The sequence below is a fragment of the Phyllosticta citriasiana genome, assembly GCF_038021145.1.
Source record: "Phyllosticta citriasiana strain CBS 120426 chromosome Unknown IWZ02scaffold_2, whole genome shotgun sequence".
Lineage (NCBI taxonomy): Eukaryota > Fungi > Ascomycota > Dothideomycetes > Botryosphaeriales > Phyllostictaceae > Phyllosticta > Phyllosticta citriasiana.
The window spans coordinates 1,242,870-1,267,064 of NW_027117279.1; the positions used below are offsets into that span (position 1 = coordinate 1,242,870).

General features: G+C 55.4%; 9 protein-coding genes across 9 annotated transcripts; 5 read left to right on the forward strand and 4 right to left on the reverse strand.

The window, feature by feature from the left end:
• The first annotated feature begins 26 nt into the window (after positions 1-26).
• On the forward strand, positions 27-1,785 carry IWZ02DRAFT_131894 (uncharacterized protein). The gene is made up of 5 exons (XM_066761628.1): positions 27-282; positions 340-738; positions 976-1,117; positions 1,198-1,336; positions 1,398-1,785. Exons 2-5 carry the CDS (start codon positions 478-480, stop codon positions 1,516-1,518), a joined length of 663 nt encoding a protein of 220 aa, XP_066626161.1. The 5' UTR covers positions 27-282; positions 340-477; the 3' UTR covers positions 1,519-1,785.
• Positions 1,721-3,859, reverse strand: IWZ02DRAFT_131887 (WD domain-containing protein). The gene has a single exon (XM_066761627.1). It carries the CDS (start codon positions 3,634-3,636, stop codon positions 2,053-2,055), a length of 1,584 nt encoding a protein of 527 aa, XP_066626162.1. The 5' UTR covers positions 3,637-3,859; the 3' UTR covers positions 1,721-2,052.
• A 93-nt stretch (positions 3,860-3,952) lies between these two features.
• On the forward strand, positions 3,953-7,055 carry IWZ02DRAFT_467566 (DNA mismatch repair protein-like protein MutS; the record flags this gene model as incomplete). Its single annotated transcript, XM_066768566.1, has 9 exons — positions 3,953-4,522; positions 4,572-4,650; positions 4,706-4,945; positions 4,994-5,034; positions 5,084-5,233; positions 5,282-5,401; positions 5,448-5,535; positions 5,584-6,857; positions 6,879-7,055. The coding sequence occupies 9 exons, from the start codon at positions 3,953-3,955 to the stop codon at positions 7,053-7,055; spliced, it is 2,739 nt and encodes a 912-aa protein (XP_066626163.1).
• Positions 7,056-7,966: 911 nt separating this feature from the next.
• On the forward strand, positions 7,967-9,855 carry IWZ02DRAFT_430013 (Carboxylesterase family-domain-containing protein; the record flags this gene model as incomplete). The annotated part of the gene is made up of 4 exons (XM_066766025.1): positions 7,967-8,122; positions 8,185-8,335; positions 8,389-8,525; positions 8,581-9,855. 4 exons carry the CDS (start codon positions 7,967-7,969, stop codon positions 9,853-9,855), a joined length of 1,719 nt encoding a protein of 572 aa, XP_066626164.1.
• Positions 9,856-10,072: 217 nt separating this feature from the next.
• IWZ02DRAFT_132050 (uncharacterized protein) lies at positions 10,073-11,991 on the reverse strand. The gene is made up of 2 exons (XM_066761630.1): positions 11,732-11,991; positions 10,073-11,642 (listed from the first exon to the last, which is right to left on the reverse strand). Exons 1-2 carry the CDS (start codon positions 11,908-11,910, stop codon positions 10,217-10,219), a joined length of 1,605 nt encoding a protein of 534 aa, XP_066626165.1. The 5' UTR covers positions 11,911-11,991; the 3' UTR covers positions 10,073-10,216.
• Positions 11,992-12,434: 443 nt separating this feature from the next.
• On the reverse strand, positions 12,435-13,800 carry IWZ02DRAFT_132048 (60Kd inner membrane protein-domain-containing protein). Its single transcript, XM_066761629.1, has one exon. It carries the CDS (start codon positions 13,674-13,676, stop codon positions 12,639-12,641), a length of 1,038 nt encoding a protein of 345 aa, XP_066626166.1. The 5' UTR covers positions 13,677-13,800; the 3' UTR covers positions 12,435-12,638.
• A 472-nt stretch (positions 13,801-14,272) lies between these two features.
• On the forward strand, positions 14,273-16,230 carry IWZ02DRAFT_371348 (alpha-1,2-mannosyltransferase ALG11; the record flags this gene model as incomplete). The annotated part of the gene is made up of 4 exons (XM_066764559.1): positions 14,273-14,643; positions 14,696-14,831; positions 14,884-15,946; positions 16,019-16,230. 4 exons carry the CDS (start codon positions 14,273-14,275, stop codon positions 16,228-16,230), a joined length of 1,782 nt encoding a protein of 593 aa, XP_066626167.1.
• A 2,178-nt stretch (positions 16,231-18,408) lies between these two features.
• IWZ02DRAFT_370482 (T-complex protein 11-domain-containing protein) lies at positions 18,409-20,528 on the forward strand (the record flags this gene model as incomplete). The annotated part of the gene is made up of 3 exons (XM_066764504.1): positions 18,409-19,221; positions 19,308-20,080; positions 20,123-20,528. 3 exons carry the CDS (start codon positions 18,409-18,411, stop codon positions 20,526-20,528), a joined length of 1,992 nt encoding a protein of 663 aa, XP_066626168.1.
• A 1,657-nt stretch (positions 20,529-22,185) lies between these two features.
• On the reverse strand, positions 22,186-23,812 carry IWZ02DRAFT_370315 (thiolase-like protein; the record flags this gene model as incomplete). The annotated part of the gene is made up of 4 exons (XM_066764492.1): positions 22,186-23,077; positions 23,213-23,489; positions 23,540-23,599; positions 23,632-23,812. The coding sequence occupies 4 exons, from the start codon at positions 23,810-23,812 to the stop codon at positions 22,186-22,188; spliced, it is 1,410 nt and encodes a 469-aa protein (XP_066626169.1).
• Positions 23,813-24,195: the final 383 nt, after the last annotated feature.

Genomic DNA, 24,195 nt, shown 5'->3' on the forward strand with positions numbered 1-24,195 from the left:
CTGTTTGGGTTGGACGTGCCGGGCCTCCCGCTCCAACCGTTGAAACGCCTTCGCTGCCTTCAGAAACGACGTCTCTCAGCTCTCACCGCTGCTTCGCTCTCGCCGCTTCTCTGTCATTTCTCGGCGCCGCAGCCCTGACTTGGCGCTCCACCTTTTGCTTCCAGATCTGACACGAATTGATGGCAAAGGCACAGCCACTTGCCGTGTACGGTCACGATGGGCAAGAGCCACGGACCATCTGGGGCACGACTGTTCCCTTCCGCGACATGTCCAAGCCTCAGGGTTTGGAGAGCTACACGACTCGAGTGGAGACACGTCACGGCTAAACGTTACCTATAGAAACACTCACCTTCTCCCGGTCCTTCTTGCTTCCCTACAATCTTCCAACCCACAACCCGCCTACCACCTCCCACACACCTTCATCTTCACTCTATATCTACAAGCTTTTGCCACTCTTGATTCAAATCCAAATCCACAATGGACTTCTTCAACAAGTTCTCGCACCACGACAAGGAGGAGGCGGAGAAGCATAGGGAAGAGCAACGCCACCACGAGGAGCACGACGCCTCCAAGGTCCACCCTGCCGCCGAGCACGAACGCAAGTCCTCGGGTGGCTTCCTGGACAAGCTCACCGGCCGCGAGGAGCAGCACCATGAATCCCCCGAAGTCGAGAACAAGCGGTACCACGAGGAGGCCGAGCACGAGAAGCACAGCTTTCTCGACCGGATAACCGGCAAGGCCGAGCGCGAGGAGGAGGAGCGCCGCCGCCGCGAAGAAGAGGAGCGCGAACGCGAGCGCCTGCGCCGCGAGGAGGAGGAGAGGAACAAGAACGTGTTCGAGAAGCTCGGTGACAAGTTCTCCGGCCACCACATCGACGACGACAAGGAGCGTGAGTCTGAGCACCGCCGCCGCTCAAGCAGGGAGCGTGCCGAGGACGAGGACAAGCCCAACTTCTTCGACAAGATCACCGGCAAGGCTGAGCGCGAGGAGGAGGAGCGGCGCCGTCGGGAAGAAGAGGAGAAGAACAAGGGCTTCTTTGACAAGATGGGTGACAAGTTCAACACTGCTGCCGGCGGCGGTAGGGAGTCTGAGAAGAACGAGGACAAGCTGGACAAGGGTAAGGAACCGCCCGCATTTCCTGTCCAACCCCTTCTAGCCCTTCCCGAACCTTACACATTGATATTTTCTTGCGCGTAGTCCTCTTCATTGTTTTCCTCGTTCGCATGAGCATCTTCTTCTTGCTGACAGCCGTCATTGCAGGCATCGACTTTGTCCAGGAGCACATCATGAAGCAGGGCACCCAGAGCGATGAAAGTGCTTGGGAACAGAAGAAGGAGTGAGTTGATCCAATCCAATCCCTTGGACAGCGAGAACACTCAGCGCTAACCAAACGATAGCAAAATGATTGCAGACGCCATCCGTGGCGGATACAAGAGCACCACTGGCCACGAGTTCTTCCTGAAGGAGAAGGAGAAGGAAGAGAAGGAAAAGGAAGACAAGAAACACTTCTGGGAGTGATTCTGAACCGGCCGAGGATGCTTTTCGCAACTACTTCCTATACAAGTTTTGGGTCTTGGCGGATCGATGTTCCGGATATTGAAGAACTCACTGGGCTTGAATCTTTTTCAAGCCTGGTGCTCCAAGGGTTAGAACGCGCCTTGGGCATCTCCTATACATCAAATATTCAAAGTCATGAATTCTCCGAATGATTCACAATTTCAGCCGTCAGTTTCTGCAATGACTTTTTGGGCCGAGGAATTGGCCTCTCCCTTAGTAAGCGAAAACTTTACATGTCCCGCGACGGAATGAGGCCAATGTCTATTGATCCAGAGGAGCCAAGTCCACGTTGTTATCGGTGATTTTCCCTACGGAGCTCCCTTTCCCTATACAAGAGAACCCTCGACATGTCTAGCTCCCTGACAGCGCAATACACCAAGGCGAAATAATCTAGGGGTATCCTCATCTACAGCCTCGCTCTGACCCAACAGCTCATGTTTACATTCCCAGAGATCAATGAGACAGACAGGTACATCAAAAACGAAATCAAGCCCCTCAATGCCTCCAAGTCCTCACCGCCTTGTCCTTGCCGCCACTGGCAACACCCTTCCCATCCGTGCTCCAATCCACAGCGTACACCTCATCCTGATGGCCGGGCAAGTCGACCGACAGCTTGCCCTTGGCCACGTCCCACACCTTGAGCGTCGTGTCCTTGCTGGCGCTGACGAGCAGGCGCGAGTCGGCGGAGAAGCAGCACTGGTAGACGGGCGCGACGTGGGCCCTGAGCGTGGAGACGAAGGCGCCCGTGTTGGCGTTCCACAGCTTGAGCGAGTTGTCAAAAGACGCGCTGGCGATGTAGAGCCCGTCGGGCGAGAAGGTGACGTGGTTTACTTGCTTTGCGTGCCCCGTGAGTCGCGCAAGGGGCTTGGTTGGTGTTGACGAGGAGAGCGGCGACCAGAGGTACATGGTGAAGTCGTCGGAGGCGGTGACGAGGCGCTCGACGATGGCACCGTTGATTGTGGCCGCTTTTTCGAAGCGCTGCTTTGCGAGCGCAAGCTTCTCCGCGTCGGTCGTAGGTTTGGGGACGTTGGGGCTGTGGTCAAAGTAGCCGGTGCGGAGAACGAAGTCGGTCGACAGGGCCAGGTGGTTGACCCAGTGCGCGTGTGCGGACAAGGTGTGTTTGAGACTGCCATCCGACGCGTTCCACACCTTGACCGTCTTGTCGTGGGAAGCGGTGTATATGAGGCCAGTTCCACCCCATCGCACGCAGCTAACGGTGCTCTTGTGGCCGCTGAGGCTGATGTCGGCCTTGTGTCCCACAGCATCCCAGAGCCGCACCGTGGCGTCTTTTGAGGAAGAAGCAAATCGAGGACGTCCCGGTTGTTGGAGGTGGTATGGCTCCCATGATATGCTCGTGATCCACTTTGTGTGTCCCTTCAAGGGCTGGCCCAATGCCGCGCCCGTCTTGGGATTCCAGAGGCGGACCGTGTTATCCATGGACCCAGTTGCAATCATGTCTCCTGAGGGTGACCAGCTCACGACGAGCACCCAGCTGGTGTGGCCTTTGAGAGTGTGCTTCGGGGTATTTGTGTTGCAATCCCATATTCTTGCTGTGCCGTCTCCAGATCCACTTGCCATTATCGAGCTGTCCACGGGTGAAAACTGCGTCGCAAGAATTGGCTGTCCATGACCGGACATGGATGCCGCGCATCGAGTCACGGCTCGGACCCGGAATACCGCCTGTGGAGCATATTGCAATACGATCTCCTGTTCTGTCGTTGCCTTGCCATCTTTGATCAAGGAATTCCACAAGTCTGCATTGTCTCCAAGCGCCTCTCCTCTTTCGCCTTCTTTTTGCTCTTCATTGCCTGCGCCGCCGTAGAAGAAGCGGTAAGGTATTTGGTCTGCCGCATCTTCGTGTCCTTGGAGTTCGTTAAGGAGGGTTTCGAGGTTCTTGACTTGAGCTTGCTGAAGCGGTATGCTGACAACTGGAAGATCGTTCGCCTCTCCAGTCGCTTGGTCGATAAACTTCACTCGTACACTGCCGGAGGGGATTTCGGGGACAGCGGCTTGCTCGCGGGCAACTGCAGTGGCAGCAGTCTTTTGGCGCTTGCTCGGTGGTGGTGGAAGCGTTGCCATGGCGAAAATTTATGAAAGGACTAGTGTAGCTTCGGTAGGGTCGGATTGGCGCAGGTGAAGATAGCTGTTCATGCGCAGGTGCTTGCACGAAACAGCGGTTATGGTGAGGGAACTTTTTGGGTGGAGCACAACGTTCTGAGCCCTAACTGAACGCTCGGACCATCTGGGCTGGCCGCGGAGGCAGTCTGGTCCTCCCCGCCGCCTCCATCTTTCCATCACACCCATCACTCCTTGAGCTTTTCCTCGAATTTGATTCATCTCGTCTATCAGTCCTCGCATCATCAAGGGCTTCTCATGTTCCAGTTGGTGAGCCACTATGGCGTCACAAAGGCGTCCTTCAACAACCTCAACCTCGGCTACAACTTCGTATCCATTCTATTCTCTTCAAAATGACACAACGACGTTCTCTCGTCCCAAAACTAGTCGAGCTAATCGCAAGAGGTCGACTACGCGTGGCACGAGACCAACAACTGCGGCCTCTACCATTGCCAGAATTGAAAACCAACATGTTGTCTGTGCAGTCAGCGAAAGCCGTGGGATTTCTCCAACAGTGGGACTTGCCTTCCTCAATCTGGACACCGGAGAGGCAGTCTTGTGCCAAATTTGTGACAGTCAGACCTACGTTCGCACGATCCACAAGCTCCACGTGTATGCTCCTACCGAAATTCTCGTCCCCCAAACCGCGTCGAATCCAAAGTCCAAACTTTTCTCAATCATAGAGGAAAATCTTGAAGAACTCGGCAGTGACATCACCCTGGCTGATCGCAGATTCTGGTCTGAGTCGGCTGGAATGGAGCATATCCAGCACTTCGCCTTTGCAGACGACGTCGAAGCCATTAAGCTGGCACTCGAGGGCAACTACTTTGCTGTCTGTTGCTTTGCAGCTGTATTGCCTCTTTCAGCTTCTTTCTAACCCCGAGCTTACCACGATGCAGGTCCTCAAATATATTGAATTAGGCCTTTCAAAAACGTTTCCGTTTCATTCACTTCGGATCAAATACGAGCCATCTGAAGGTCTTCTTCCGTTAGCCCTAGCCCCGTCAATACGACCTACTAATGCCACAGGAAGGCTCCATGATGATTGACACTTCGACCATTCGTGCACTTGAACTCATTCAGAACCTTGAAAATCCAAAGTCTAGGGACTGTCTCTTTGGGCTTCTGAATTCGACACAAACACCGATGGGAGCCAGACTTCTCCGCAGCAACGTCTTGCAGCCTCTGACGGACGTTGAGACGCTGAATACTCGATATGACGCTCTCGAAGAGCTCTCGACCAAAGAAGAGATGTTCTTTGCCACGAGACAAGGTAAAGCTGTGGAAACGGTCAATTCGGCAGTTGCTAATCGGTGAATAGCCCTCAAGGCATTTCTCGATGTCGACAAGATATTGACAGAGGTAAAACATATTCCTCGGTATTCCTTTCATTTTCCTAATGTCTTTCTAGCTCATCATTGTTCCGACCAAAATGACTGCGCAATCAATGGAACAAGCCATCAATCAAGTCCTAATGCTGAAGCAATTCATCAACTGTGTCGAACCATTGTACAGTGCTTTGACCGGCGCACGAAGTGCAATGCTATCAGAAATTCGAGAGGTATATCCTAAAGCCAAATGACTTTTCCTATGCAACTGACGAACCCAGCTTTGCAACCCCCAAAACGTAGCACCTTTACAAAACCTCGTCAACGAAGTCATCAACGAAGACACGATATTTGCATGGAAACCCATAGATTTGAGGAACCAGCACACCTATGCCGTCAAGGTTTGCACATCCAAAGACTTCTGGCCATCATTGCTGATTTCATCAGTCTGGGACCAACGGACTTCTCGACGTCGCTCGACAGGCGTACAGAGAGGCGAGCGACGATGTTTACCAGCATGTGAAAGAATTAGCTGGTAATGTGCAAGAGGCCTGATTTGTCGTAAATGTCTAATGCTAAACAGAAACCCATGACTTGCCCCTGGATATCAAGTTCGACACAGCTCGGCAATTTTACATTGTCTGCGATATGGATGACATTGAGAATCGTGCGCTACCTCCTATTTTTACGAACATCTACAAGAAGAAGAACAAGGCCGAATGCCAAACTGTGGAAATGATGAAACGGAATCAGAAAGTAGTCGACGCCCACTATGAGGTGGTTCTTCTGAGCAACACAACGGTCCAGAACTTGATTGAGAAAGTGAGGGGCTATATGGCAACTCTGTTCAAAGTCTGTGAGAGCATCGGAATGCTGGATATGATGACTGGATTCGCCAATCTCGTGACAAGCCAAGAGTATGTCCGTCCAATCTTGACGGAAACGCTTGCAATCAAAGCAGGTCGTCATCCAATCCGCGAAAAGATTCAATCAACACAATTCATACCTAACGACTTTTACGCCACACAGCAAAAACGCTTTCAGATCATTACCGGTTGCAACATGTCCGGCAAAAGCACCTACATTCGCTCTGTCGCTCTTATGGCAGTCATGGCTCAAATTGGCATGTTTGTGCCAGCACAATATGGCTCTTTTCCGATTCTGCATCAGCTCTTTGCCCGAGTCTCCTTGGATGACAGCATCGAAGCAAACATGTCGACTTTCGCTGCAGAAATGCGAGAGACTGCATTCATTCTCCGCAATGTTGACAAGCGTAGCATGGCCATCATTGATGAGTTGGGTCGGGGCACCGGCACCCGAGACGGCCTAGCAATCGCCCTTGCAATTGCAGAAGCGCTCGTGAGCTCCAGAGCTTTGGTATGGTTCGCCACGCATTTCCGCGATCTGGCCAATATTATGGCCGAAAGGAACGGGGTCGTCAATTTGCATCTCTCTGTAGATATGCGGAGCGGAGATGCCATGCACATGCTGTACAAGGTTGCCGAAGGTCCTGTTCAAGAGCGCAACTACGGTCTCGCTCTAGCAAGAGTTGTTCCTCTACCACCGGACGTTATCGAGAAGGCAACGGACGTAGCAACACGCCTGAACCAAAATCTCGAGAGAAGAAAGAAGACTTCAATGGCCGTCGTTCGCGAACGGAGACGCAAGCTCATTCTCAATTTGAAAGAGCATCTGGTACAAGCCCGCGCTGGCAACATGGAAGGGCAGACGCTCAAGGGCTGGTTGAAAGAGTTGCAAAGGGAGTTTGTTGTGAGAATGTCGGCCATTGACGCTGAGGCCCAAGAAACCGAAGAAGAGTCACGGCAACCGTGGTCCCAGAACGAGGGCTCCGACGAGGTTTCTGAAAGCTTCATGGAGAATGATGAACAACAGAGGGAGGCCTTCAGTCCAACACGCATGTCCTTTGCGGAGCAAGTAGGTCGCGAAGCAGCAAACAGAGATCGCTTACCTTGCCCAGACACTGCTATCATCATTCCGAGCGCGCTGACTTCGAGCACGATTGGACCCACAGACGAGACCGACAGTCGCCCATGACTTATGCATTTGTCTGCTGAATTCAACCTCTTTCTGGAGTCGGGATGTTTATCAAAGGATTGCTCGTTTTGCATTCTGGACTAGCTTTTGTAAGACATTCCACGAAGGGGGATTTGCTTCGATAGGAGTTATGTGCTGCTTCTGAAACGGGCAAGCTGTAGGTTGCAGTTAGATTGCGGCTAATCATGCAGAACGAACTATTGCTGTCATTTTACTCTCTACATTGATCTGATATTAATAACAGGAAAGCATGTCGGAGTACGAAAAAGTAAAATTTGGGACAATCCACCCCTTTGAAAAGTCTCATGGACAAAAGCTCAGTATCAACAGCACACAAGAAACTCATTCCACGGTAACCAATCATGTTCGCGCTAACATGTCGATGGGTTGGTTGCCTGCATCAACAAGCTGCGTCTAAACCAGAGGCTTATGAAACCAAGCCTTGAACGATGATTAGAGCATTGCGGCCCATCCCGCTCAACGACTTTCTTGCAAAAGCACACCTAGCAGCCGTTACCCCTCATTTGAATCCATCATGCCAAAAGTCCTTGGTGGACTCGTTTTTCATATTGCGGCCGCCAATCAGATGAAAAGAGGAGGCATTGCAGGTCTGCTGGCACTAATTTGGCATGAAAACGATGCTGGTTTACATGCTTGGCCTTCTTTCACGACCGACTTTGGTCACAGCCGTCTTTCCTTGAACTGGTCTCTCCTCGATGAATCCTTGACCTCTCGTCCGTCCAGCATCTCGGTCTAGCCGCGTGCAGGTCTTTGGCGGTTGCTCGTTGACGGACCAAGCGCTCTTCCTCTGCATAAAGAGAGCGCGGGATGAGGAGTTTTGAAAGAGTGATCCTCCCGTTCAGCGGTGCAAAAGCTTGAACTCAGTTCGATCTGCCGCACTGTCTGTAGCCATGTGGTCTTCGTCGTTTCTTCGGGCTCTCTTTGTGCTTTTCCTGGAGACGGCGTGGGTTTCTGGGCTCCCAGCATGTCAAGACTCTCAAGAACTGCCGATTCTCACCCTCCCATACGCCAGAGTCCGCGCGAGGAGCTACGACGAGTGGTCTGATGTAAGTGAATGTTTACGAGCAGTTCTACTGCTACTAGGCTAAGACATGACGATGCTGTTCAGTGCTACACTTTTTCAAACATACCTTTTGCAGCCAAGCCTGTAGGAGAGAATCGATGGCGTTCTCCGCAGCCGCCGGAGCAGAATGATACGTTGATTGATGGATCTTATGGACCCAGCTGCATCCAGGGGCAGTCTGTTCTTTCCAAATCTGGTGAAGGCCTTTTTTTGACAAAAACTCGAATCGATTCTGATAGTCCAACACAGGGAATAGATCTGCCGATTCCGCTAAACCCTTGGGTTCTCAGTCAGAAGATTGCTTGTACCTGGACGTGGTGGTGCCAGGGAAAGCCGTTCGAGATCCGCAGAGCTTTCGTCTTCCTGTTATCCAATACGTCTATGGAGTAAGCCACATGCGCTCTCCCAGAGCGAACTCCGGATTCGTTAACAAGTCACCAGGGCTCCTACTATACCGGCAGCAAGACGCGCAACGACGGATCCAACATCGTCAAGTCCAGCGGCAACAACGTCATCTACGTAGCAGCCAACTACCGGGTGGGCGCCTTTGGTTTCCTAGCCGGCGACACGATGGAAAGGGAGGCCACTCCCAACGCAGGCCTGCACGACATCCACGCCGCCTTCAAATGGACGCACCGATTCATCAGCCTCGTCGGCGGCGACCCAAAACGCATCTCGGCCTGGGGCGAATCAGCGGGCGCCGGGTCGCTCTTCGCCCTCCTGACCGCGCACGCCGGCACGCAAGACCCCCTTTTCCGCACCGCCGTCCTGCAAAGCCCGGCCATCGACTTTGCATGGGACCGCCAGGGCACGCTGGAAACGCGGTTCCGCCAGTTCGCCGACGCCGCTGGCTGCGTCGGCCAAGGCGTGGTGGCATGTCTCCGCAACGCGTCCGCAGAGGCGCTCGTCGCCGCCAACGCCGCGCCCAGCAAAGCGCTGCCCTTCAAGGGCCGCACGCCGTGGGCGCCGGCCGCCGACGGCATGTTCCTGCGCCAGATGCCGCGGCTCGACGCCCTCGTCGTGTCGCACACGGGGCACGAGGGGGTCGTCTTCGTCGACGCGAGCGTCGACAGCGACGAGCGCTGGGCCACCTACACCGACTTCTTCTTCTCCCCCGTCGCGAGCGTCGCGCGGGAGGTGGCGGCGCGCTTTGCCGGCTTACGGGACCCGCGGGACCGCGTCGAGAGGGTCGTCGATCAGGGCCGCATCGTGTGCACCGCGCGGTTGCTGGTGGACCGGTTCGTCGATGCCGGCTTGACGCGCGTCTATAATATGGTGTATGACCGCGGCGAGGGCCTGCACGGCAGCGACGTTGGGCCTACCTTTGCAACTCTGGACCCATCGAAGGACATCCAGGGCGCGGATGTCGGATACCAGAGCTACCTCATTTCGCTGGCGCGGGCGGGCGATCCCAACACGTACCGCCTCGCCTCGACCACCACGCCGTCCACGGTCCTGTGGCCGCAGGCCGACGTCAACGAGACGCGAGCAGAGCAGTACGAGCGCGCGTTGAGAGTCGTGGACGAAGGATACGTCGTTGGTGCTGACCCGACGGATTCGAGAATGGATTGCGGCTTTTGGAGCGACGTTGCAGTGGCCGTGACGAATGAGGGCGGGTATGCGCCGCCGGGATCTGTGAGAAATCAGAGCTTGGTGCCGCAGGTGGGGGATCCGAGTGCGAGGTACTATGGTTCAGGGGTCGGGGAAGCTTGTTGATGTGGGGGAGGATTGAAGAGAGGCCGTTGCTGATGGCTGCTTGTAGGGTCAATATTGAAGGACTCTCGTTTCTTCCTGGTGAATAAAAGCTGTGGAGCTAATTTTTGAAATTTTGGCAGAGGGGTGGGATGGTGACTGATAAGAAAAATTCATGGCTTCGTGAGAAGAGAGGAAGGCGCGAACATCACAGCGTTAAACCACGAGCGTGCGATCAAAAAAGAAGCCAAGATGCAGTGTATTCAAGCCTGATGAATGCAAGTTGCGATCTCTTGCGCTTTTAATTGGGAGGCCAAAGCGATTAAATGTTCAAATTTGACCAGTGCAATGCTTTTGATTCAACCATTCTTGGAACAACCACTCCTTACTCTTGAGCCAGCTCCAGCAGCACCGCCTGAGCCTGCTGCAACTCAAAAGCGACGACCCCTCCGGCACCAACGCGGACGCTTTCATCTTCCTCCTCACCTATCTTGGTCCCAGTCGCCGAGTCAAAGACTACGCTCGAGACATTGACGTCCGACTTTGCATTGGTGCCGGGTCCGTTCAAGCGCAGCACGCTGACCTCGGCGCCCTCGTCCCACGGCGTCGTCACCCGCATGTCGCTGACGGGCCTCGTCCCGTTGCTGACATACGTCGAGTCGGTGACGCTTAGCGTCGATGGATTGGACAGGCCGGTGCTCGCGTTCCAGATGCCCAGGTCTACAAAGACGAGCTTCTTGAGCGCGTCGCTGCTCGCGTCGTAGACGCCGTAGCCGCTGAAGTCGGACTCGTTCGCCGCCGGAAGAGCGGCGATGCTCCAATCGCTGTCGCCCTTGATGACGTGCGAGATGAAGTAGTGCCCGTAAAAGGGGGCGCGGATGCCGGCGTCCAGGCTCTCATTCTTGTACTCATATGGCAGCGGCGTGAAGGAGCTGTACTCGCTCTGAGCACCGAGGTGGAACGCCAGCTTTTCGATGCCAATCGACGCCGCCAGCAGCACGTAGTCGACGCCCCACAGCGCGGTGCCAAAGGTGTCGCTGATGCCGCTGCGCCCGCCGCACGATATGGAGTTTGTCTCGCCGAGCACAAACGCCGCACCCGCCGCGTTGGCCGCCGCTATTTGCGGCAGGTATTGCGAGACGTTGGTCCAAAGTACGGCGTGGTTTGAGAGCAGCTCGAGGCGCATGCGCAGCCAGCGCGCCGCCTCGCATGCCGACTGCGGATACAGGTGCATTGCGTATGTGGCGATCAAATCCGGGTCGACCAGCCCGGCAGCCGTCACATTGACAATGTCAAAGTCGTCCTGGTCAACTTGTTGGTCGGCGAGCGTGGGCGGGTCAGCAAAGACGCCGGCCTGGATCTTGGGCGGCGTCGTCGCGTTGCGGTACCAGGCCGCCGACTTGATTTGCGATGTGATGTTGGCGAACTGCCCAATGTATTCCTTGACGCCCCAGCCCGGACCCCGCCAAGACTTGGACTGATAGTGGTCGAGCTCGTTTCCATACTCCAAGAGGGTCAATTTGCTGCCAAGTGCGGCGTAGACAGCTTCGGCTTCGGCGACGGCTGTGGCAAAGTTGCTGCTGTTGGAAGCCAAGTTGAGGGTGTAAATGAGATCCGTCCCGGAAGGAAAGTAATTGGCCAACGTATCATACCAGGCTGGCGTGATGTTGAATGTTTCGGCATTGGTGGGGTCTGGATAGGCTATCGAAGTGACGTTTTGATCAGGATGGAGATATGTCTGGTCCGCCGTGTTGCCGCCAACTCGGAAGGGCGCCGGCTTTTGCGTGACGTTGGCAATAGCTTTCATCAAGCTGCACATTGTTAGTTTCGCATAAACACAGGATGCCGATTGTTATAGTAGTGGTTGAATTGAATCTGTCTTCAATGGATGTTGGCTTACTTTGATGTGATATCAGACTTTAGATAGTCATCTACCCAGACCGGCTCCATTGAGTAACCGTACACATCTGGGACGAGTATTTTGGTGGACAAGTTTTGCGGAATGCTGATGTCTGTCGCATGGCCGGCAACTCTGATGCTTGCCAGGGCGAATAGCACGAGCTCACGTCTTGCCATCATGACCAACAGATAGTAATGGCACCAAAGAATTTCCACAGACACAACGGACCAACATGACTGCCATCGAGTCTCGCAAGTACTCCAAATATGTACTGCTGGTACGAAGATGAATTTTCCCGGTGGCTATTCTTCTAGCTCGCTTGGAGTAAGGTGTCTGCGGGGTTACGATATAACTGACGAGCTAGCGATGCAAGAATTGCTGCGGGGCCGACTTTGATTCCGATGTCGTCTAACACGAGAAACCAGTTTGACTGTGAATACGAAGTTGGATACCCTCCAGATTGACGTCATGAGAGTTCTCAATCCCTCCAAGACTGTCATTTGCCGAAGGTGGGGTTTCCGCGTGCAGATCTCGTATGTAGGATGACAAACAGGAGAGAGATGGATGGAGCGAGCGCAAGTACCGAAAGGCCAATGGACGAGATAAAATGTATTGTTGATAGGTGGATTATAGGGATGTTGATCTACGGTCGAAATCCAGATTTCTAGATTGTTTCACCATGTAGAAAGATCCAGGTGCTTTCAATTGCTCTTCCTGCTTGGCCAAGAGTGTTCATTTTTCTGCATCCGCACAAATGCAGGAATTGAAGGCATGGCCTGTCGAGCACTATGCTCACCCTTTTGTTCCTTCAACTCTGCGAAGCAACAGATCGCGCCGTTCTGAACTTGCTACATGCCAGTGGAGGCGCTGGGGTACGGAGGCCAGTTCAACCCTTGTTCTCTAGTACTCATCGTGCGATTCTTCCAGTGACCGGTTTATAAGGCATGAGATTCTTGAATGGTTTGGGGGCAGTTCTTTTTGGGTAATGATGGTCATTCCAAACATGAGTTAAGCCAGCGCAGGTGGTACTAGTTACCCAGTAGAGTAACATGCCAGCGGGGACTTTCAAGATGAATGGGAACATGATGAAGGCTCCAGAGAGAAGAATTCTTCGCAGGATTCGCGCGTTCTTGCCTTCTTCCTCGCCCGGGAGCACTCTCGAGCCACGCCACACACTGAAGAAGGTTGCGCCGCTCACCATCACTGGTAGTATTAGAGTGGGATCCGCAGCGGTGAGGTCTGGGAACCACAGCATTCCTTCGGTTGCCATGGTCGGCTCAGCCCATGATGATAGATCCGTGGAGTCCGAAGCACTCGAAGAAGCAGAAGACACGTCCTCGGCCGCTGCAGATTCAACACCTTCGGGGCTAGATGAAGCCTGGCCATCATTAGATGCGAAAAGGAGGCCCAAGACTCCCCTTTTTGTTCCAATCATCCGACGTATTGTCTCAGCGAAAGCGAGGAAGATGGGCAACGAGAGGAGCGGCTGCATTTGCCTCGCAAACCCGAATTTCCAGCGCTTCTTGATCTCGGAAGTGTTAGTGCGCAATTGTGCCATTGCATATTTTTTCGAAGCCTCGGGGCCCTCTTGCATCATCTTCTTCCGAGACAATGATTTTGTAATGCTCTCAAAGGCTTGTACGTGGGCTCTCGCGTCGGTCGCTCTGAGATTGGCTTTGTGTGCTGGCGCATAAATGAGGGGATAGATTATGACCAATCGCACGAGGATTGCGGAAGCGGGTATCGCCAAAGCCCATGGAAGACTGGTGCCATGGAGTGCGGTGAGTAGAGCCCATCCTGGCGCGCAGACTGCATCGTAGAAGTTTCGCGTGGGGACAACAGCGGAGGGACGGGGGCGATGTTGGCGACAGAGACCTGGACGGAGCTGAGAGCAAAGTGTCAATGTCGAGGGTCCATTGAGCCTCGGCGGTCTGAAAAGGACCATGACGGGGGTTGGAGGTGGGAGCGTGGATGGAAATGGGGGAAATTGCGGACGGGGAGGAAAGATGATGGGTCGTCGGCTCGGGCCGAACAGCGTGTTGTCGGCATGCCGAGAGCTTCACCTTGAGAAATCTAAATTTGGCCGTCGGTCCGCCGGGATTCGATCGTCGTTCTTCAAGGTTGATGGATCTTTTGGGTGCAGTGTCTTCACTCATGAGCTGAGTAATTTTGCCTGGTAGTGGACACGATTGAATGCATGTGTGGCGGAACTGGTGCAAGCCGCATCGTCGCAACGCAACAGGCCGTCTTTGGGGCACTTCACAGATGCTGTTTCATAAGGAATCCAGAGATTTTGAACTCTCTGCTTTTTGGCGTGCGTGTAGTTTGTTGCAAGCCGACGACGGTCGGGACTTGTGATACGGAGCTGCGCAGGACGGACCCGGGAGAGCTTGAGCCACATGATGCCAGTCACAATTACCTACCTACCCCGGCACTGGTTCAGAACACCTAACTCTCTCCAACACCAAACATCCGACGTCGCTGTCTCTCAATGGTCTGAAAAGCTCTCTCACCCGCCGGATGAAAGGGTGACACGACAAAATGATTCCGGCAACTGCCTTACTTGCCATCCTACCCATCTTGCTCATCCGCTCCGGCTCGACCGCTGGCGTGACGGTCGCCAGGTTATGCACGCTTCTATACATTGCGGTCCGGATACTACCCTTTGTTGTGAGGGCCTCTGGCATCGCCGTCGGACATCATGTACGAGCCAAGACACAAAATAGACGGGAGCTTTTGCTGGCCAAAGTAGAAGCCGAGGAGAAGGATTTCGCCGCCAAGCGCGCTGGCAGCCACAAGACTGAAGACGAGGACTGGGACAAGTTGGACAGCGAGTCTGCAGGAACATCCTCGGCGGGCGAAGCGGTGGACAAGAACTGGAGAGGCGTCATTGGCTTCTTCCACCCTTTCTGGTGAGCAGTCGGGACCTGCTGAGTGCAACCAAGCTCTGACTGAGCCTTGCAGCAACGCCGGAGGCGGCGGCGAGAGAGTTCTGTGGGCAGCAATCCGCGCGACCCAGAAGCGCTACCCTCGCGCCGTGTGCGTCGTCTACACCGGAGACCACGACGTCGACAAGAACACGATCATCCAAAAAGTCGAGGTATCCACAGCTGGCCCCTCGCAAGCGGGGTCGTTGGTCTAACTTGTAGCAGGACCGCTTCAACATTCGTCTTCATCCGCCAACCATTCATTTCCTCTACCTGACGACTCGACATTATGTGCTCAGCAGCACGTGGCCCCACTTTACTCTGCTGGGCCAGTCGCTTGGCTCACTTATTCTTGGCCACGATGCATTCAGCCTTCTCGTTCCGGACATCTTTGTCGACACAATGGGGTACGCGTTTGCGCTTGCACTGTGCAAGTTTTACTTTCCATTGGTGCCGACGGGAGCATACGTTCATTACCCGACCATTTCGACCGACATGCTTGGCTCGCTTTCGGCCGTCTCTGAGGAAGGCGAGGGCCAAACGCAAGGTCTCAACGCGGGTGCTGGACAGGGGGTGAAGGGCACATTGAAAAGGTGGTACTGGGTGCTCTTTGCAAAGCTGTACAGCTGGGTGGGAAGCTTTGTTGACGTGGTCATGACAAACTCGACATGGACGCAGAACCACATTCAGCAGCTCTGGGGGCCTCGGCCCAAAAAGGTGCGGTGTGTAGACTCGCTCATTCTCTCGTACCAGCTCTCGCGTCAGGGAGCGCCAACGGAACATGGACGGTACCCGATCGAGGTGGTCTTCCCGCCGGTTGCAGTCGAAGAGCTCGAGGAGCAAATCGAAGTGTCGGAAGCGACTGAAAAGGAGCGCGGACCTTACCTCCTGTACATTGCACAGTTCCGACCAGAGAAGAACCACCAGCTCATTCTGCATGCCTATGCGGAGCTGGTTCAATCCTGGGCCAAGAATTCGGTAGAGGAAACCCCAAAGCTGGTGCTGATTGGATCTGTGCGCAATCCAGAGGACGCTACGAGGGTGTATAGGCTACGGCTTCTGGCGCACGAACTCAAGATCAAGGAATCGGTCGAGTTCATTTGCGACGCCACATGGCCGCAGATTCTCGACTGGCTCCGGCGGGCGAGCGTCGGAGTCAACGGCATGTGGAATGAGCACTTTGGCATTGGAGTGGTCGAGTACCAGGCGGCGGGACTCATCAGCGTGGTCAACGACAGCGGAGGGCCGAAGCTGGACATTGTGGTTGAGATGGAGGATGGAGCTACAGGTGGGTTGTTGTTGGTTGTGGTGGTGGTTTCACGACTCGGGGACAGGATTGTTTGCTAACGAGCAGCGGCAGGGTTCCATGCCACAACGGCGACGCAATTTGCGCAGGGGTTCAAGGCGGCACTGTCACTGTCGACACAAGAAAAGGTGGCGATGCGACTGCGGGCGCGGCAGAGCGCAGGGCGGTTCAGCGAGTCGGTGTTTGCAGGCAAATGGCTGGTGCAGATGGGGCGGCTAGTGGAGCTGCAGCGCACATTGCACCCCCGGGGACGAGGCGGCAGATGATGTGGGATGGAGGATGCAATCATTCCGCAGCGAATGGATGGGCTGCAAGGACTGGAATGAGGAGGAGTGCATGCACGGCGGTTTGGACGACGACGACGCAGAGGGGAGAGGAGGGAGAGGGAGAGGGAGAGAGAGAGAGAGAGAGAGAGAGAGGGGGGGGGGGGGGGGGGGGTGGGGGGGGGGCAGGGATGGCGACTCATGTACGAGTAGTGTAGCAAGAAGGCTCAGCCTTATTTCTCGATGTGGAGGGGGATGCAGCAGCGATGCGACAGAAGCAAGCAATAAGTACATAGGTACCTGGACTCAATTTTGGGACATGAATGTCACGGCCGGCCGGAGAAAGGCGAGCAAGCGAAGCCAGCGGGCAGGCTGGGGGGGGGGTGGCGGGCATGCTGCAGTGGCCCAAAGCGGCAGCGAGATGGTTTGCGCGCCACAATATTCATTCACAAGGAAGTGACGCACGCAGCCGGCGCGCCTGGACTGTTTGGATTTGGACTTGAATCACACACATACACACAGACACAGATGACCGAGTTCAGGCCGGCTGGCGACAGATGGATGCGACGAGAGAGAGAAAACGGGAGAGAGAAAAAAGGAAAAAAGGAAAGCGAAAAAAGAGAGAGTGAGAGAGAAAAATGAGGCGGAATGCAAGGCGCCGACGTCTGGCTCTGGCTTTTGGCTCCTGCTCGGCATTGGCACTGGCACTGGCACTGGCACTGGCACTGGCACTGGCACTGGCATCGCATGTCGACGTTGCTGTGTTGGCCGGTGGGTGGGAGAGAGTGTTTTGCAGGTGGTTGGCATTGCTGGTACAGGTCGGGGTTCCCTCGCAATTCCTGGGCCATTGCTGCGACGACAGCTTCATCATGATGATGATGATGATGGTGATGATGTTTGCTGCCATAGGTACCTAGGCACACTGTTGTGGCTGGCCTGGACTGGCCTGGCCTGGCACTGGCACTGGCACTGGCACTGGCACTGGCACTGGCGTTGGCGCTGGCGCATGAGGGACCGACGCTGGGTGAACCGACAGGCCAGACCAGGCCAGGCCAGTGCAACCGCTCGCAGCTGTCTCTACAGTTAGTTCCTGCCTGCCTGCCTGCCTGCCTGCCATGGCCTGCTGCATGCAAGCGGCATCCTTGCATCCAACACCACGGCCGAATCGTCCAATTCCTGACCCTTACTCGCCTTATTCTGACCTGGCCACGACTGTGATGCAAAACAACTCATTGTATCCTCTTCCTCCGCTTCCTCTTCTTCTTCTTCTGCTCTAGCACCTCCTCCTCCTCCCCCTCCTCCTCTTCCTCTTCCTCTTCCTCCTCCTCCCACCATCCCCTTCTCCTTTTGGTCACCACTACTCCAACTCCTCCCTCCTCTCCGCCCCGCCGCCGCAAACAGCTCGTCCCACCCCACGCCCGCTTCATGCCCATATCAAATGTCTCTCTCCTCCCGACGCCCCATGTGAAGGTATTCCTTTCCCTCCTCTCCTCTCCCTTCCCTCTCCCATACTCGGCCTCCCGTTTGCCTGCTGCGTTCATGCAGCTTGCCGACCCGTAAACCCGTCCTACTGCTCCCTTCAGCTGCACCCCCACCCCCCTCAAGTCCCACACTGCTCTTGTGCTCGACAAACCCTCTCTCTTACTAAATCCGCTTAACCCAACTGACGCCGTTTCAGTCATTCTTCTACGCCCTTTGTTGTATCCAAACCTGTGCGAGCCACTTGCCTAGCTTGCCTGTCAATATTACTCCCCTCCTGGTCCTCCCCGCCTCCACTACTACCACCTCGCTAAATCCACCACTCCTCTCTCCACCTCCCTTCCTCTCGGGCCCTCCCGCCTTGGCCTGGTCTGGCCCTAGTCTTTTGCTTCTCCTTCCGACCTGTTGGTCAATTTCCAAGCCATCTTATTGCGAATGACGGCCGTCGACCGGAAAGAGCTAGAACAACAAGGAACGACCGCTGGCCACCCAAAGCAAAACATGGCCTCGCAAACCCAGGACAAATCTCGTCGCGGCTCTTCCATGGGCTCTAGTTATGAGCCCGCCGAACAAAACTCGCTCCGCTACTCGTCCGTTTCGACTGCCACCCCGGACCGCTCAGCACGCCAGGTTGCCAAGCAGACGTCTGCCGCCGCCACTGCATCCACCACCGGGGAGAAATATCACCGTCGACCGGAGCTCATGGGCGTCCGCCGCAAGAGAAGCGGCTCGGAATTTCGCGAGGACATCCCCGACGGTTTTTTGGACCAGGAGCAAGATGACGACGCACGCAAGGCAATTGCACTCGAAGTGGGCAAAAAGAACATCACCGACGACGAGATTCTGGCAGATTTGTGTCAGTGGATAGAGAAACAGGCAGGTGGTTCCAAGGGAACGAGGTTGGCGCAGAGCTTTGCCCAGGCCGGCTTATATCCGCCCATCACCAAGCACTCCTTGAGCGAGCTCGACATTGCAGCCATCATCAACAACCCAAAGCTGCGGCACGACGTCAATTTCGACAGGGAGCTGCACTTTCGACCCAATTTTGACGGCGCAAAGGGCAAGTTCAAGCTCAAAACTGCCGACGAGTACTGGAGCGCTCTGGCCGCCGAACTGGATCTCTACACGTTCTTGTTTCACAGCACCTCATCCCACTCGGCGCGCGAGGAGGTTTCGTGGTCACGGACTGTCAAGATTGCCCAGAGAAGAATTCCATTCATGTTCGACACGCTACGGGACATTATCAAGAGCTTGGTTCCAGAACAGGATCAATCAAGAGTGGACGAGCAACTGGACACGACGATGCTCATGCAGCAGATTGAAAAGGGCGTGTGCGACTTGGTCAGCCTGGCAAAGTGGCTATCGCATCTTCTCAAAGCCCACTGCGCCCCCGTCAGAGACGAGTGGGTGGACAAGATGGTCGAGCAGATTGACCTGGGAACGCGAGGTGGCTCAGGCAGATCCTTGGTCAACGGCCTCCGCGAACTCTTGGGTATCCTGGAAGCAATGAAACTGGTGAGTTGTTGATCAACAATGTTTCTCAACTTGTCCCTGCTTGACACGTCAGAATGGCGCCAAAGCTAATTCGGAGGACCGAGCAGGATGTCGCCAACCACCAAATTCGGCATTTGCGCTCGTTACTCATCGAGGACACGGTCAATTTTGAGCAAAAGTACCACCTGGACCGTATTGCACGACGGCGGATCCTGGTCCAGCGCAGCCAGTGCTGGTTTGCCCAACATGCCATCACCTGCCGCAGCATAGCAACTGATCGCAAGGCCAAGGATCGCGGCCTCCGAGCCATTGTTAGAGCGTTGCTCTCGTTGTTGACCTCATCAGACCGCCAAGGCTCCTTTCCCGAAACGCTACATCTTGACTTTGATCGTCTCCGAGCTCTTCGGGCAGAATTTCGCGACCAGGTGTACTTGGGGGCTTGCACAGAGACATACAAGTCCCTGCTCAGGAAGATAGGCTACGCCGCATCCGTCCCGTCGCAGAACCTCCTGGCTCTCCGAGAGGCCATTTCCGCAATTGTTGTGGCAAACGAAGTTGCTGGGACAAACAGCAATCAGCACTGGTTGGTAAACATTGACAACATTGCCATTGAGCTGGTCCGGCATGCCCTGTCACTCTACGGCTCTACCTCCAGCTATGACCCCAACCTCGTCGAAGCCACCACCTCACGCTTGCGCCATCTCATCCGCCCCGAGTTTGGAATGGTCTTTCACGAGCAAGCCGGCGGCATGCGCGAGGCCCTCACAGCTCGCGTGATTCGTTATACCGATGCGGTGGCCAATTCTTCTCCTACTGACATTTTCAACTCGCTCATCAACACCAAGTCTTCGGGCTCGCCAGCCCCGAGCCCGATTGCTACGTCACTCTCTGGCCAAGACCATCAACGCTGCCTGAACGGCAGTGGCACCGGCAGTGGCTTGGTCCCTGATGACGAAACAATAGCTCTGTCCTCGGAATACCTCGACGACCTTGGCAGACGCACTACGCACATTGCCGTCCTTCACTGGCGCATCTGGGGGCCCACGGTGTATTCGCAGACCACAGCCTTTGGTGCCCTCATGCGCAACAACTCCTCGGAGGCACACTTGCACATCAGCGAGACGACCGAGGCCACTTGGACCGAAGACGGTGGCGTGGGCTCCGGGTCAGGTTCGCAACACCAGCACAGCCGCAACCGACGGTGGTCCAGCGCAAACGAGCGGCGGGCCGCAACAGCCAGCAGCGCAAGTGGCCTGAGTGAAACGGATCAGACCTCAGAAGCTGGCGGAGGCGGCATGCCGTCGTCGTTGGTCTACAGGCAAAGATGAAATTATGACTCGGCATGAGAAGCATCACCTCTTAGGTGGTCTCTCAAACCCATGGTCAATGGTTGCACGACGCAATCCAATCCCAACCCCCCCCCCCCCCCCCCCCCCCCCCCCCCCCTTTCCGTAATAGTCCACTGATACCACGCGCGCAATTCCGCTCTTGCTTTCACCCACCTCTCACTATCCGCCCTGTCACCAACCTACTTAATCCTCTGTAATCCAAACCATGTCCCGATCCACGCGGGACAATTTCATTTCGGGAGGTTTCAAGGATTCTCTTTTCAGCGTTGATATCTTGTTCTACTTGCGTTTCAAACCCCTTTTAGCGGCATTGTATACCCGGCTTTCTTCTTCTTTTACTACTTCTATAACCCTTTTTTTTTTTTTTTTTTTTTGGTGGGGGGTTTCCCCGCCTCCCCCTTTTCTCGCTTCTCTCTCCTTTACCATGTCCCAACCACCACCCGCCATCTCCGTCACTCTATTTTCCTTTATCTTGCTTGCCGTGTTCCTGTTCCTGTTTCACCAATGCGCCGCGCCCCTGCGATCGCCGTTGCATCATGTGCGGGCGAGGGCAGACCGTCGTGCCTGTGCATTGTTCCTATCCCCGACCTCTCTGTGCGACGGCCGCTGTCGCTAGAGAAGGGTCACCGGTGTCTGTTTACCTTGTCTCTCCCTCTTTCTTCGCTTCTCGATGTAACACCCCTGTCTTTTCTCTGTTTTTCTGTTCCTCAGTAAATCTCAAGGGGTGGTCGGGGTGGGTGGGCGACTATTACATGTCCGGGTTACTAGCTGCTCAGCTAGGCTAGCCGCGGCTTGTTTCTGTTGAGGCGTTCTTTCCTTTGCGCTGCGCGATTTTATCCCCCACGGTAGCAAAGCAAGTTGGGTTTTTCGCTTTTAAAGTTGGTTGGTCTTATGTCCCTTTCTGCGTCCTTTATTGTCCTCCACAGGAACAACTCCACAGGAGCAACAAACTTGCTATCTGTTGTTGCTGCTGCTGCTGCTGCTTTTGCCGCTTTCCTGCGTATTGAATTCAAACACCGCGACTTTCGGCTTATGAGGTGGAGATGTGGGTCAAGTTGTCAAGAGCTGCGGTATGTGTGTGGCACAGAGACAGAAACTGCAAAGGGGTAGTAGGAGTAGCAGAGGAAACAGAAATTGAGGTCTGTTGAGATGAACAAAATTGATCAAATGACATGCACCGTCTCTTGCTGCTACTGCTCTATGAAGTTGGTTCTTACTTGTCGACCTACCCGGGATTCAGTCGCATCTAACATTGCCGGGGCACACTCTGCGCAGTAGTTGGGACGATGATGTGAATGCTACTTAGTATCCTCCTGTCTTGGTAAGGCCTTCAATGCTCCCTCTTCCAGCAGTAAGGGGGTATGGTTGATGACATTGGCTTTCGGCTCTCCGCTGGGAAGCGATTGCCACAAGTCGATGAGTGCCGTTGCGAGGCATGATGATGATGGTTGAGAGCAATGGTCGACTTTAACGCATGCATTATCAAAGCGAGCTGACACTGTTGCCTCTTACCTAACTGCCATCATGATGCCCCCAAAAGATAGTGATGACATGCAAATGCATGTATGCTCGTCGAAAGAAAAACGCAAACAACTCGCCTGCTCCTCCTCCTCCTCCTCCTCCTCCTCCTCCTCACTTAGAACCTGCTCTCGACCTTGTCCAACGTGTCCTGCAGCGCCCACTCACTCCTCGCCTTCTTGCTCCTGACGCGATCGGCCTGCTCCCTCGTGAACCCCTTGGCCTGCGTCGCCGGATTATACCCCAGCCCAGTCAACCTGGCCACGTCCTCATCAGCGACCGACGCGTTGGGCCCGCCGTCCGGGCGCACGTAGACGGACACGACGGCCGCGCCGCCCAGGCCCAGGTTGTGCTGCAGCGCGACGTCGCCGGCCTGGATGGGGGCGAGGCGGTTGTTGGCCCAGCCGCGCAGCTGCCACACGAGCTCGGCACACTGTGCCAGGCCCGTGGCGCCGAGGGGGTGGCCCTTGGAGATGAGGCCGCCCGACGGGTTCACCAGCACCTTGCCGCCGTGCGTGATGTCGCCGCGGCGCACCATCTCGTGGGCGCGGCCCTCGCCGCCCGACAGGCCCAGCGCGTCCAGCGTCACCATTTCGTTGGCGCTGAAGCAGTCGTGCAGCTCGCACACCTTGACCCGCTCGACGCTCGTCTGCGCCTCGGCCAGCGCCGCCCGCGCCGCCGCTTGCCCCATGCCGTAGCCTACCAGCTCGATTGCCGAGCGGTTGAAGAGCCGTGGCGTGTCCGTTGCCAGGGCTTGCCCGGCGATGCGCACGGCGTGCGCGCGTAGGTGCGGGCGCGCGGCGAGGAAGGACTCGGAGACGAGCACTGCGGCGGCGGCACCGTCCGATGTCGGGCAGCATTGCAGCTTGGTCAGGGGTGCGTGGATGGTCGGCGATGAGAGCACTTGTTCGAGTGTGTAGACGTCGCGGAATTGCGAGTAGGGGTTCGCAGCTGAGTGGGCGTGGTTGATGCGCGCGATTTCAGCAAAGTCCTCGGGCTTAGCGCCATATCTGTAGAGTAGTAGGTTGTGTTAGAGTTCGTTTCGATAGAAGGGCCTGGGTGGTTGGATGCCGAGTGGGGAGGGTTCATGGGGGTGTATGGGATGCATTTCAGGGGTGACTCCGGGGTCCATAGTTAGGACATACTTCTCCATGTATTCCCTCCCCGCATTACCAAACAGCTGCGCAGCACCTGGAGCATTCGTGACGCCGCGCGTCTGCTGCATCACCAAGTTTGTCGTGTGGGTAGGGTTGGTGCGGTCCTGGAAAAAGGTCTGTAGGCTACCCGGGAACATTTTCTCGAATCCAATCACCATGGCGCAATCGGCAGCGCCGTTGGCGACCATTGTCTTCGCCGCATATAGACCCGTTGATCCCGTGCTGCAGTTGTTGTTGACATTGTACACAGGAATCCCGGTCATGCCTACAATGTGTTGTTCAGTGGGTGGTTCAGTCAGCGCAGGCGTCACGTACCTAGAGTATAGAAAACTCGCTGCCCGCACGTGCTGTCGCCATAGCAGTAGCATGCGAAGCCTGTCCTCCTCGTTAGTCTGTTGGTTCGATACATCTCGAGGCTCGCGGCTTGCCTTGTTCGACGTCATCATAGTTGATTTGCGCGTCCAACAGGGCCTTGACGCCGGCCTCGAAGCCCAGTTCATTATAGTCGACTTTTCCACGCGGCTTGATGAACTTGGTCATGCCTACGCCGAGGACGTAGCATGGTTGCGAATTCTTCTTGCTCGCCATGTTCTCAAGGTGTCTGCAGGTTTGATCAGTCGTGTCGGTCAGATGAATGTGAAGCCTCTGTCGGCGCGTCAGACCCACCAGGAGGACGAAGGCGTGGAATAGATATACAGGATCCAAGATGCGGAGTCTCTGCGACCAGGTTCCTGCAGCCCTTAACCGAAGTCGTCCGACGGGGAAGGACGAGTCCTCGACCCGCGGCGAGCGGTGTAGCAGATCCTCGGGTGCCTCATGTTCGCGTGGCACGTCGGCGGTGGAGAACCGAGGTGTCGCTTCGTGATTCCTTCCCCGCATTCTTTTGTGGAGAGAGTAAACCCATCCCAAGGAACGTACCTGTTTCCGACCCGACCACGGGTCTGGTTCAAAAGCTTGTGTCGAAGCATGAT

What these genes read in the sequence shown, in the direction of transcription:
- IWZ02DRAFT_132048 (XM_066761629.1), bottom strand. Translation starts at nt 13,676, where the DNA reads ATGGTCCTTTTCAGACCGCCGAGGCTCAATGGACCCTCGACATTGACA.
- IWZ02DRAFT_131887 (XM_066761627.1), bottom strand. Translation starts at nt 3,636, where the DNA reads ATGGCAACGCTTCCACCACCACCGAGCAAGCGCCAAAAGACTGCTGCC.
- IWZ02DRAFT_131894 (XM_066761628.1), top strand. Translation starts at nt 478, where the DNA reads ATGGACTTCTTCAACAAGTTCTCGCACCACGACAAGGAGGAGGCGGAG. An exon ending in TCGACCGGATAACCGGCAAG is followed by an intron (nt 739 to 975) that starts GCCGAGCGCGAG and finishes ATCACCGGCAAG; the next exon opens with GCTGAGCGCGAGGAGGAGGA. An exon ending in CGAGGACAAGCTGGACAAGG is followed by an intron (nt 1,118 to 1,197) that starts GTAAGGAACCGC and finishes TCTTGCGCGTAG; the next exon opens with TCCTCTTCATTGTTTTCCTC.
- IWZ02DRAFT_132050 (XM_066761630.1), bottom strand. Translation starts at nt 11,910, where the DNA reads ATGATGGCAAGACGTGAGCTCGTGCTATTCGCCCTGGCAAGCATCAGA. An exon ending in AAGTCTGATATCACATCAAA is followed by an intron (nt 11,643 to 11,731) that starts GTAAGCCAACAT and finishes AACAATGTGCAG; the next exon opens with CTTGATGAAAGCTATTGCCA.